General features: G+C 30.1%; 1 protein-coding gene across 2 annotated transcripts in view; it reads left to right on the top strand.

Moving 5' to 3' along the window:
* Window positions 1-14013, top strand: part of Dhc64C (dynein heavy chain, cytoplasmic) — a 289295-nt gene that overhangs the window by 42253 nt on the left and 233029 nt on the right. For both annotated transcript variants that reach the window (XM_085817195.1, XM_085817194.1), the window contains exons 12-15: window positions 705-860; window positions 2430-2561; window positions 2698-2832; window positions 9336-9407. In XM_085817195.1, the coding sequence (XP_085673321.1) occupies window positions 705-860; window positions 2430-2561; window positions 2698-2832; window positions 9336-9407 (495 nt within the window). The remainder of the gene's footprint in view (window positions 1-704; window positions 861-2429; window positions 2562-2697; window positions 2833-9335; window positions 9408-14013) is intronic.

A 14013-nucleotide genomic window follows, 5' to 3' on the forward strand; every position in this document is an offset into this window, starting at 1 on the left:
ATGAGTGTAAAGGTATGTTTTGAATTGTGCATGGAGTATTTGTCTTTGAGCCAAGATAAACTGATTAAAAATTAAGTTTGATTTTAGGCTTTGTTTCCTGGACCAAATTGTTTCATTGATTCATTATGAAGAACCAAAAATCTATTTGATAATTGTGACACTTTTGCATTCAGTTTTTATATTTTTAGTGCCAAATTAAAACTACAAGCTTGAATTTTCTAATTTTGGGGGGGGGGGAGGGAGAGGGGCATCTATGCTAAAAGAAACGATTCTCTGTAATGCACATAATATCAACTCTATTTTCTTTTAAGTTTTTCTTGGAGTAGTGATATATGAATCAGTTAGAAGTATATGTCAAACAGATTATGTAATTACTTGATATTTTGAAGTTCCCAGTTTTGATAATTATTGAAATTTGTGAATTTTTAAGATTTATTATCTTAAATTTGGCAAGTTAAAGTGCCTTTTTCACATATTTTTGCGAAATGTATTGATTTTCTAAATAACTTTGTGTATATTTTGTTTTCTTTATAATAAACTTGTATATTTTCTTTTTAATAAACTATTTTATTACTAGAAATTGTTTACAATTAAAAAGTCTATTAAAATAATATGTGACAGGCTCATAAGGAAAAAGTTTCTAAAATCACATATATTTATGAGAATATTTTTTAAAATTAATGTTTGCTGTGTTTTTCAAATAGATTGATAGGCAGTTGTCAGTGTACATGAAAAGGGTAGAAGACGTTTTAGGCAAAGGATGGGAAAATCATGTTGAAGGGCAAAAGTTAAAAGCAGATGCGGATAGTTTTCGAGTAAAATTAAATACACAGGGCATTTTTGATGACTGGTCAAAAATGGTAAGTATAAATTTTTTTTGAAAAGCAATTATAATTTCAGTCATTTTCATTATTTTATATGTAAAAATATAATTTTATTATATATTATTTTTTTAATAGTTCTGTAATAAAATATAACTTATGGAGCTTATCAGTGTAACTTATTTATTTTTTTTTTTAGGTATTGTTGTAAGTGTTTTTCTTTTTCAAAAATTATTTGTAGATTAAAAATATTTTCTTATTAATGGGATTCTTTTTTTTTATTTACCCTTCTGTGCTGTTACAGACTCTTGGCTAGCGTTTTTTTTTTTTTTTTTTTTTCTGCGATCTTTTGAAATGGGGTGAAACATTTTATGTAGACCGCTATCTTTACACACTGATCTTATAAAATAATATTTCTGAGAATTCAGTTAAATAATAGTGTTGAACATCACTGTATAACAATATTCTTTAAGGTGACTATTTATAATATAAAAATCTCTTGGAAACTTTGGTAGTTATTTTAGGGATTTTCACTCTCTCTCTCTCTCTCTCTCTCTCTATATATATATATATATATAAAGACAATCAAATTAAATTTTAGATATATAAAAGAAGAGAATTCAATAATTGGATCTGCAACTCTGTGTTAAAAAAAGGGGGGGACTTCTGTGTGCGAGTTAAAATAACATGCCAAATAATTATTATTATTGGAGGTGCTAGAGGCAACAAGAATCTGTTTAAACTTTTGAAACTAGTTCAGCAAATTTATAAGTATTACTTTGATTCTTGTTGCCTTAGCACTTCCAATAGATCTTCTGTATTTTAATTTTAATTCCAATTTTATCCAGAGCTGACAAATGTTCAAAAAAACATTTTGTTTAACTGAAAACTAAGAATTATTTTTGTAGGATTGTCTATTAATGTGATGGAAGTTTACATTAATTCCATCACATTAATAGACATGTCATTATTAGACTTCCATCACATTAATAGACAATACCTTGATTCATAACATTTATGGTTGTGAATTGATTTCTGTATAAATGCAGTTGCAGTTTTTTTTTTTTTTTTTCAGTATTATTGCATCATTTGTAAACTTTAACAAAGTTGCAAAAAACCTGTTTGAATAAATATAAAATTAAGCAGAAAAACTACTTTAAATTGTAGAAATATAAATTCTCTACAAGTTTTTTCCCTGACTAATTTTATATTTTACATTGCATATATCTCTTCTCTATCTTTTCTCTGTATTTTTAAATTTCAAATTTAAACATTTCACTAGTTAAAGATACTGAGAATTTTGAAAGCTTGAATTAAAGTTAATTTATATGAACTGTTCTAACTATCTTACTTTTAAATTTACATTATCCTGTTGGACAAAACTTTTAATTTTTTAAAATTTGCTATGAAAAATTATTTGGACTCTTGGTAATATTTGAGGAATTAAAGATAGGTTTTTCAGCTTTATATTTTTCTGTCACTTAGGTTGGTATATGTTAAATAATTTCTTTTTTATTGTAAAAGTAAGGTAACAAATATAGTATTATTTAGAAGAAATTTTTCACTAATGAAATTGGTCTAAAAAATGGAATTGTTTTCTCATTTCAGGTTAGTCAGCGTCAGTTAGGTGTCTCTGGGAGAATATTTACCATTGACAATATTCGATCTAGGGCTGGTAAAGGAAATCTTCTTAAATTGAGAATAAATTTTTTGCCTGAAATCATTACTCTTGCTAAAGAGGTACTCTTTCATACCAATATTTATTTTTGTACTTATAAATTTATTAATGTTTTGACAGCTTTGCAATGTAGGATAAATTTAACTTCTTTATTTCACTTTTTTAAACTGTTAAATTTTAATAAAAATATATTTTAAGGTGCGGAATTTGCGTTGGTTGGGATTCAGAGTACCATTGGCAATTATAAATAAAGCTCATCAAGCAAACCAACTCTATCCATTTGCTATATCTCTTATTGAAAGTGTCAGAACTTATGAAAGAACCTGTGAAAAGGTAATTTTATATTATTGGAAGTTTTTTAGGATTTTCGTATATATATATATACATATATATTAATGTTTTTGCCATGCATAGTGCATAGATTTTAATTTTATAATTTTTTATAAGTAGAAATTAAATCTTAAGAAAAATATATTTGCATTTTCTAATTATGAAGAATGAGAAAACATTTTAAGATGTTTTTACATATGCAACATATTTGCAAAGTTGCAAAATAATCAAATAAATATTATTTAAGCAATGGTATACCTAGTTTTATATAAAAAAATGGTTGTCCTGAGAATAAAAATAATTAAACTCTTATCATTATTAAAAAAATGCCAGGTCATTAGGTGACGAGTTCTCCAATACTTTTTAACAATTTAAATTAAGACTCAAATTTTTAAAATTTTTGCAATATTTTTACAATTCAAATTATTTAGTGCAGAACACACATCCAGATGAGCAGCAGCGATGTTTCGTCTGCTGTCACACAGAACACATTTAAGTTTAAAATGAAATAAATAGCGACTAAGACAATTGTATCCGCTCCCAAGTGGGGCCACAGTGGCAGCATGGCTTGAGTTGGAACACAAAACACACTCCATGCTCCTATGATTGTTTGAAATTTATTTATAATTTAGCAAAGGGAAGTAGAAGAGTAGAAAGTCTGTGTAAAACTTTTGGAGAAATCAGTTCCCTTTTTTGCGAAAAGGTCCGCCTTCTTGTTCACATATAGACTATATGATGCTATCCATTGGAAAGCAACCTTTCCCTGAATTCCTTCAAGTCTTTGCAACTCTGTATATGGGAACCCCCATTCTCCTGGTTGCTTGTCAAAGCCTGAAAAGCAGATATAGAGTCCAAAAAATTAAACCTTTTCAAGAGGGGAATGACAAACAGCAAGTTCAAGAGTCCCATCAGGGTAGTTGTGAAGCCATTTGTCAGAAGGAAAACAAGTATTAATAGTTTCTAAGCCAATAGCAGGAGTGGAATAGAACTAAGATCACATTTTCTCACATTTAGAACCAAGCTCAATCTGACATTGAGTAACATGTATTCCAGTTGACTCACAAAAGATAGTTGTTCATAAGGCACATCATTAATAATGTTATAATGAGTGTTCTTATGAACACATTGAATGAAGCCTCTCTGAATCTTTAGATTACGTTTTCTTCCATAGTCATGTCAGAAGTGATTATTTGGGAGTGTAATTAGTCTTAAAAAGAATAGCTCATTCTTCTAAATTAAATTAGTCATTGGCTGTTAGTCACAAAGTAATTGCATAGCAAATGCATGGGTAGTGTTAATTACCCCAATGATCATTCATAGCAATTGGTTTTGGAAGGTATCAAGTAGTTTCAAGACTTGATCCAAAGAAAAGATCAACACTTTACTGCAATAATTCAGAAATGGCTGAATATATAACTTGTAGCTTGTATTCAGGGTAGTTCTACTACACCTGCATTTAACTCCTGCCAACCTTTGAAGACTATTTAGACTATTCCTTGCCCTTGACATGGCATGCTCATCGTGCTTGGTCCATTTCCATTTGCTATCAAACATGCAACCCAAATAAGTTGAAACTTCATAATGTTTTAAATCTATAGCCCTATAAACAAGGTGATGGGTGAAGGGTTGTCTGTTTAAAGTAAAAAACTGGCAAGTAGTCTTTCTTAAATTTATGATCATATTTTCCCATACACCAGCAATCCATTCTTTCAAGAGTTGAAGTCAGAATGTTATTTAACCTAAGTGGTTCTTTTTCCGATGTGTAGTGCTAAATAGCAAGGTCATCCACAAAAAAGCGCCGTATCAAACAGCCCATCAGAGGCCAAGAATATTGTGTAACTGTTTAAGTCTTTAGGTGATGTATTCTTTTTATATATAGGTATAATAATTGCTTTTTCCCAAATCACAGGGACACGTGAATTCCAGCTATAATTATAAAGTTCCAGTAGTGCAGAGAGCACATTATTATCAAGATGTTTCAAAAATTTCAGTTGGACATTATCAGGTCCAGGGCTCCTCCCACACTTTGCACCTCTAGTAGCTTCTTTAAGTTTCAATGAAAAACCTTATGTCCAAGTGATTAGGATGAGGCAAAATTGCAAATTTTCCATTGAAAGATCCTCTGCATGGTCTTGAAATCCTTTCTGAAATGTTGTATCAAGGAGAATAAAAAGAGTTAAAAGCCTTGGAAATATTCTTGTCATTAGTTAAAACACGACTACTGACACTCAGAGGTTCTCTGGGAGGCATATTTGTCTTCTTCTGTAACTTGTTCATAAAATTAAAATCCCTTTTACCATCCTTCCTATAATCAATTTTTGATATACAATTACTGAAAGAATATATTTTTACAGAATTATTATTATTATTATTATTTTTACAAAAGCAGCATTTCTTCTCCAATATTGAATTTATCCTCTGGATTTTTAGATTGTTCAGCAGAACGGGCAGTAAAAGTTTTCTCTTTAAGAATAGCAAGATTTTTGTTCCAAAAGGGCTCATAGCTAAATTGCTTACCTCTAAGAATTCATTTTTTTTTTTTTTTTACGAAACGAGAGATGATATTTAGAAGTCTGACGAAGGCCTTATCAGTGCTCTTGCTAATTTTACAGAAACCGAAAATTCAAAAGATAGACTCAAGTTCTAGAGAAAAACTCTTCCATTTAGGATTAGAAAAATTCCACCTGTTTCTAAAAATTTTCTTTGGAGACTTATTTGTGAAGAAGTTGAACACAGTAACAGTCATACTATGAACCAAGCCAGGATAATAAATAACTTTTCTCTCAGTGTCTGCAGAGGCCATTGTCAAATCTGGATTGGTACCATTGCCAAAGAGGTTGTAGCAATTGACTTATTAAATGAAAACTCCAGTTTATCAGACATATATATATATATACATATATATATATATACATATATATATATATATATATTGCATCACCTTTTCAACAGAATTGGAATAATAATAATCTAGATCTGGCTATGGGGATTTAAATCTCTGCATAAAATAGTTTTACTAGAGAAATTCAGGAGGCCAAAGTCAAGTCTTCTAGTTTACCAGCTGGACTATAACAACCATAAATTTTAAAATGCTCCTTCATAAGTTCACTTGGACTAGTGCAAGTAATGTTTATTGCTGTTATAAATCCATGGTATTAATATTTCATTGGTTTAAGATAAATGTGTTGAATTGATTTAAAATTTTTATATCTTTTTTAATGGCCACCCTTATTTTATCATTAAACAAGTGACTTGAGTAATTGACATAGAGGTAGGAAGTAAGAGAAGAGGCCTTAACTGTTTTTCCTCATACACTACTTTGAAGCACTGGCTATCCCTTCATGGAGACCAAAACATTCAGTGACCACCATTAAGATCAATGGGTTTTGACATGATTGGATCTAAACATTTTGTAATTATGTCATAAATATAGATATAAATGTATATGTATTTTCACCCTGGATGGTAAAATGGTTATTGGAAATTGACTGTTGATCTAAACTCCAGGCTGTGGGTTTAAATCCCCACTCTGAGACCCAGCCTTACTCCAAGGTAAAAGGTTTGATTGTGTGTTGCTTTCCCCTTCATGTAGGCATAATATGGTCTATGCCCTTAGTTGCATTTTAGGCAATGTTCTTGATGATAAGATGACTAAATGACTGATGTATTTAATGGTTCCTGACAGATACGTGAGGTACAAATATGTAGCCATTTGAAAAATAAATGATGGATGGTTAAGAGTTTTATGTTTTGATTTAAATATATGTGTGTTGTAGCATCAGGCAGACTAAATAGTCTGTGAGCAAATACATTTAAATAATATATTTGCTCACAGACTATGTGTTCCCTTCCTACACAAAGAAGACCATAAAGCAATTCACAATATACCTCTCGTAAAAACAGTTACTTGCACTTAGCAGTATCTCTTTGGAAAAATTTGACTCTATGCCATCTCTTACCAAAACATTTATAATGCCATGATGGAATTTTCAACGTATTAGACATTTTATTGTTTTTAATCTATTTATGTGAAATAATGTGAAAAATAAATGATGGATGGTTAAGAGTTTTATGTTTTGATTTAAATATATGTGTGTTGTAGCATCAGGCAGACTAAATAGTCTGTGAGCAAATACATTTAAATAATATATTTGCTCACAGACTATGTGTTCCCTTCCTACACAAAGAAGACCATAAAGCAATTCACAATATACCTCTCGTAAAAACAGTTACTTGCACTTAGCAGTATCTCTTTGGAAAAATTTGACTCTATGCCATCTCTTACCAAAACATTTATAATGCCATGATGGAATTTTCAACGTATTAGACATTTTATTGTTTTTAATCTATTTATGTGAAATAATGTGAAAAATAAATGATGGATGGTTAAGAGTTTTATGTTTTGATTTAAATATATGTGTGTTGTAGCATCAGGCAGACTAAATAGTCTGTGAGCAAATACATTTAAATAATATATTTGCTCACAGACTATGTGTTCCCTTCCTACACAAAGAAGACCATAAAGCAATTCACAATATACCTCTCGTAAAAACAGTTACTTGCACTTAGCAGTATCTCTTTGGAAAAATTTGACTCTCTGCCATCTCTTACCAAAACAATCATAATGCCATGATGGAATTTTCAACGTATTAGACATTTTATTGCTTTTAATCTATTTATGTGAATTATTTTTGCTCGTGAAAGAAAGTATTTAAAATTTCTGTACTGATTTTAGAAGTTATTTAACAGCAAAATTAAAATACTAAGTGCTTCTTTCCTATATATGTATTACATAATATAATTATGTTTTGAAATAAAGGGACTTACATTGCTTTTACATAGCTCAAATAGATGTATACATAATCCACAGATAATTTTGAAAAATAGTTTTACTAGAGAAATTCAGGAGTTAAAATTAAAATTAAATTAATTTTAACTCTTGAATTTCTCTTAATCATTAATTATTAAAAGTAGGAACATTAAAATACTGAGCATTTGTTTTAGAGTTTAGCCAAATATTTGTTAAGAAAATGCATACTTTAAAAAGAAATGAGAAATTAAGAAAGGGGAAAACCCAATAAAAAGTCAGATGATGTGAGATAGGCCAAATCAAAAGAACTGTGATTTTCTTTAAAGCAGACTTTTTTTTTAATTAATTGAGAGGTTAAATTAAAATTTAAGTTATATGTAAAAAATTGTATTTTTCAAGTGTTGTTAAACATCTGTTGAATTTGTGTTTATAAATCATTCTGTAAAAGTGTATAATTTGTATATGTTATTCGTATGTAGCAATGATATTTGTGCAATTAGATAATTAATATATTTAACCCTCTAAAGCCATATATATATACAGCCTACAATAATATTTGTGATATCTGTAAGAATGTATATATACGTGAATATTAAAATATATCAAAGAAATTAGAGCGATATATCAAAAGAAAACAAATCCAGGTATGAAATACTAGAAGAGTTTTTACATTGAAATGAAAAAAAAAAAAAAAAAAAATTTCTCATAGTAGTTTTGGGAAATTTGTGCTATCTTAGCGAAAACTCTGGCTGCTCAAAGGGTTAAATACTACTGCAGCTGAATGGTATATAAAAAAGATCATTCTAAAAATGTGACAATACATTCAATTGTAAAAAATTGTATTTTTCAAGTGTTGTTAAACATCTGTTGAATTTTTGTTTATAAATCATTTTGTAAAAGTTTATAATTTTTATATGTTATTTGTATGTAGCGATGATATTTGTGCAATTAGATAATTAATATATTTAAATACTGCTGCAGCTGAATGGTATATAAAAAAGATTATTCTAAAAATGTAAGAATAATTCAACTCTGAGGTTTAAATTTAAAAGCATTTTCTTTTTCCCAGCCGATTTAGATAGCACTTGAAATTGGAGGGGAAAAGGGAGAAGTTGATTTTTAATACATTTTGAGAATATTAATTACATAGTTTGTTCATATCATTTAAGAAAATCGCTAGAAATCTAAACTTAAGCAGTCCTAAAATATTGGTAATTTCTTTTAATTTATTCATGTTTACTGCATTTTTATCTGGTGTATAATGAAAAAGTTTAATTTAAATCTTTTCGTTGAAGCTGACATGGAGTGTTTATAATAAGGTACTATCAACACCTCTCTCAGCTTGAAGTGTAGCATTAAATGCTCTGTGCAACTTGAAATTTAGCGAAAAGAAGCTATCTTCATTCAGTTTTACTTAGTTTAAAACGTTCTTTTTAGATTAAGTTTAAAATGCTCTTTTACTTGACATTTAGCTTAAACTTTTTCCTTGAAAATGCTTTTAAAATTAGCTTCCTGTTATTTTGCAGATTTGGATTGTGGTTGCATAACTACATTTTTGTGAGCAACTTTCAAATTTGATTTCACATTAAAAGCCAACTGCTAATATTTCAACACTTTACCAGCATTTCTGTTTTACACACACACATTTGCATATATATATATATATATATATATATATATTTCTTTCTTAAACCAGGTTGAAGATAGACCATCTGTAGTTCTTCTAGTTGCTGGATTGAAAAGGGATGCCCAAAGTTTAATCATGGAGGTAAAAATTTTGAAATTTATTAAAGAGGAGATTATCACACTTTAGTTAATGAATAGCTTTGTTATAATTTTGTTTTAAAGCTTAGAAGGCATAAAATTATACTGATTTAATTTAATCCTAATTTGTATAATTTTCTCTGGTATTTTCCAATTATCCTCATCCTCACCCAAAAGTTGTGAACTCGTTACCAACTTTGAAGAGCATTCACAGACTTGTTCATTAAATTTTCTCAAAGCTGATACATTAAGGCAGCAGCCATTTTCAGAGTGGTGTTATTACTAAAATTTCCATTAAAAGAAGCTATATCAATAAAATTTTAAAAAATCGGGAAGCATTAGTAATAAAACTCTTACCTGTTTCATGTTTTAAGAAATATTTTTTTAAACATTGCTGTTTTCCCCATGTATACAGTGACCTGTTTTCACTGTAAAGAAACAAATTACACAAATTTGGCATCTGTAAACAAATTTGCAGAGTTGCCAACTCTCCCGATTTAGGCAGGAGACTCCCGATTTTCGACCGCTATCCCGCCAACCCGATTTACAATATATTTCTCCCGACTTTTTCTTATTCTTAATATTTCTCACGATTTTTATGGAACTTGGCTTAATACTTCGTTATATGAACAAAAAAAAAAAAGGGGGGGGAGGTGATTTTGGACGTCTGAAAGCAACTGAATTTTCTCTAGATTATATCTAAAATGAAACCTTGTGAATCAGATGAGAATTTCTGCTTTGTGATTGACAGCATACGTATCCAGAAACGTCGTTCTCCAGTTGTCCAATGGGCATCGAGCTCTACTGCGTGTCATCTGGCATATATTAGCCAATGAGCACAAAGAAAGCTCAAGGCCTTTGGCTGTTCTTTGGATGTTCTTTCGCTATTTCGTTCTTGTCCTGAGTTGTGTGAGTACACGTGCCTTTAGGAAATAGTTTTAGAAATTATCGTCTTTTGATATGTCTGCGAGAAAGGTGAAATACTCATGCACATTTCAAAAATCGTACACAGTTGACATTCCTTCCATTATTTCCTTTTTAAAATTTATTATTTTAAAAATATTTATTTTAAAAAGTTTTGCTGATATTACAGTGAGTAAATTAATTAGAGCAAAGTGATTTTTTTTTAAAAGTTAAGAATATACCTTCATATACAGTTATAATAATAAATTTAATAGGAAATATGCTCTCTTTTAATACAAATGATCTCTATAATGTGCTTAGGCATTAACTGTAATAGTCTTGTGCATATATATTCTAATTCTTTATCGTAGAACCACTCTTTTATAGCATTCTTAATCATGCACTCTTTTGCTATACAATCCATCTTGCTGAGATGTTTCTTGAGAATTTGCCTGAAAATTCACTGAAATTCACTGAAAGCAGTTGAATTTTCTCTAGATTATATCTGAAACAAAACCTTGCGAATAAGATGAGAATTTCTGCTTTGTTAGTGAGAGCATTCATGTCCAGAAACGTCGTTCTCCAGTTCTCCAATGAGCATCGAGCTCCTCTGCGTGTCATCTGGCATATATTAGCCAATGAGCACAAAGCAAGCTCAAGGCTGTTATTTGGATGTTCTTTAGTTATTTCGTTCATCTTGTCCTCAGTTGTGTGCATACACGTGCCTTCGGGAAATAGTTTTAGAAATCATCATCTTTTTTTATGTCTGCAAGAAAGGTGAAATACTCATGCACATTTCAAAAATCGTACACAGTTGACATTCCTTCCATTATTTCCTCAAGGAAATGTAATAAATTTGCGATGTGTACCATCTGTCGTTGTGATTTTTCAATTTCACATGGTGGAAGGGCGAATGTGCTCAAACATTTGCGTACACAAAAACACAAGGACAACATGAATTGTTTTGAAAAAAACAAAAAATCAAATTTTTCTTTGGAAACAAAGGACCAAAAAGTGATTAATGCAGAATGTCTGTTCTCTGCCTTTTTACTGAAGCACAACCTGCCACTGAATGCATTGGATCACGCTGCAGCTTTATTTAGAAAAATGTTTCCCGATAGTGAAATCGCTAAGAAATACTCAAGTGCAAGGACCAAAACAGGTGCAATTGTTAAAGAAATGGGTTTGAAAAATAAATCTTCAATTATTGATTTCATTAAAACAGCTCCATTCTGTCTCTCTACGGAAACAATAATACCGATTCAAAACTGTAACCAATTATTGTTCCTTTTTTTAATCCAGTCTTCAGAAATTGAGTGCAGTTTACTTTCTGTCCCCACTTTAGAAGGACATTCGACAGTCTTTAATATAGCACAGCTAACTATTAAAACTTTAAAAGAAAATGCGGTTCCTCTGGATAATTGTGTAGCACTTGGTGCCAATAATGCACCAGTAATGGTAGGCATGAAGACTGTTGTTGCAGGCATCTTAAGAAAGGAAAATTCAGATTTGAAAATTATGAGGTTCACCTGTCACCTCTTAAATTTAACAGCTGAAAAGGGGCAGCTTCCTTACCAATAAATGTGGATGAACACATTGTTGATATTTATTATTATCTTGAAAGGAGTTCTAAAAGGAAGGAAAAATTGAAACAGTTCCAACAGCTGCATAATACTGAAATGAGAAAAATTTTGAAACGTGTGTACACACTGGCTGTCTTTAAAGAAATACTTATTAGAATCTTTGATCAATGGAACCCACTTCTTGCATTTTTTAAAGAAGAAGTAAATGCTTCGAGAATTAAGACAAAAGACTATTGAAAATTATAAAGTACCTAAAGTAAATGGAGATGTAGTTACTACTTCCATTGTTAAAAATAGGTTTGAGAAAAATAAAGTAATTTCTTTCTTTGTTTCTTTTTTTAATCCAGAGTCTTCAGAAATTGAGTGCAGTTTACTTTCTGTCCCCACTTTAGAAGGACATTCGACAGGCTTTAATATAGCACAGCTAATTATTAAAACTTTAAAATAAAATGCAGTCCCTCTGGATAATTGCTTAGCGCTTGGTGCCGATAATGCACCAGTAATGGTAGGCTTGAAAACTGACGTTGCAGGCATCTTAAGAAAGGCAAATTCAGATTTGCAGATTATGAGGTGCACCTGTCACCTCTTAAATTTAGCAGCTGAAAAAGGGGCAGATTCTTTACCATTAAATGTGGATGAACACATTGTTGATATTTATTATTATCTTGAAAGGAGTTCTAAAAGAAAGGAAAAATTGAAACAGTTCCAACAGCTGCATAATACTGAAATGAGAAAAATTTTAATTTTTTGTAATTTCTGCATCATTCAGCAATTTAACTGGCAGTTCTCAAAATAATACTGCAAAATATAAGCGTAAAGCTGATACAAATTTCTCTCAAAATAAAAAAAAAAAAAAAAAAAAAAAATTGCTCAACACACGAAACATTTTCCGATTACTGTAAGTTTATCTTGTGAAGAACGAATATTTATGTTTTTTTCTTCGGACCTTAACAAAGCTTTTTGCTTTTTTTTTTTTACAATTCATTTTGCCATCATTTGATGTTCTGAACACAATTATACAAAGCAGAATTCCATTAATTCATGTTTTGCTATCAATGATTTATGATCTGTTTAAAGACATTTTATCAAAGTTTGTAAAACCAGTCTGTGTTTTGTCTTGTAATTCTATATATGATGTGATTTATGGTGAAACAGAAAATCAGAAGGTAGATGAAGATTTGGTAATAGGAGCTGCAACTACAAAAGTAGTGGAAGAACTTTCAGAAGACAAAAATAAGTTTTATCTTCATGTTAGAAGTTACTTCTTTCGAGTATGTGATTACACACTACATAAATTTCCAGTCAACGATGAAGTGATTTTGCATGCTAAAGTTGCTGATGTTTCTGCTCTAGCAAATGCATCTTTTTTTGATATAAGGTACTTTTTGAACAGATTTCCTGTGTTACTTCGTTTAGTCATGAAAGATGATGATATTGATGTTGCTACTGATATACTGCAGTCACAATTTTGCAGTTTACAATTAGAAAACTTGGATGAAGTTATAAAATCAGCTAGGATTGACACCCAAGTGGAGGATAATTGGAAAATTGAAAGGTGCTGATGGAATTTTAAAATATAGTGAACTCTCTAGAATTATGTTGGCCATCTTGACAGTTCCCCATAGTAATGCAGTGTGAGAGGATTTTCAGTGTTGTTGTGAAAACAAGGACTAAATTTAGATCTAATATTAGTGATGACACATTAGAAAAACTTTTATTAGCGAAAGCAGGCCTACGTGGCAATTGCTATGAACAAAATTATGAAGTTTCTTTCTTAACGAGAGCAAAATCTGCCACTGTCCATAACATTTGTATGAAAACTGATTAAAGTGCCTTTTTTTTTTTTTTTTTTTTTTTTTTTTTTGTTTTGTTTTTAAAAACGATGAAAGTAATAAAAATGTTTTTTATGTCTAAGGTATTTTTGTTTTGCTTGCATTTAAGACTTAGTAACTATTTAAAAGTTAATTCATTATTAAAAACTATATTTTTATCATTTAAAAAGTCTTTTTAACATTGTGAAAAGTCTCCTGATTTTTGAGTGTCATAGGTTGGCAAGTATGAATTTGGCATCTGTATTTGGCATAGTACAGCAGTCAAATCAAACATGTATACAAGCATACCCGG

The sequence above is a fragment of the Stegodyphus dumicola genome, chromosome 5 (assembly GCF_044657685.1).
Source record: "Stegodyphus dumicola isolate Sdum_Otavi_A_Nest chromosome 5, ASM4465768v1".
NCBI classification, from domain to species: domain Eukaryota; kingdom Metazoa; phylum Arthropoda; class Arachnida; order Araneae; family Eresidae; genus Stegodyphus; species Stegodyphus dumicola.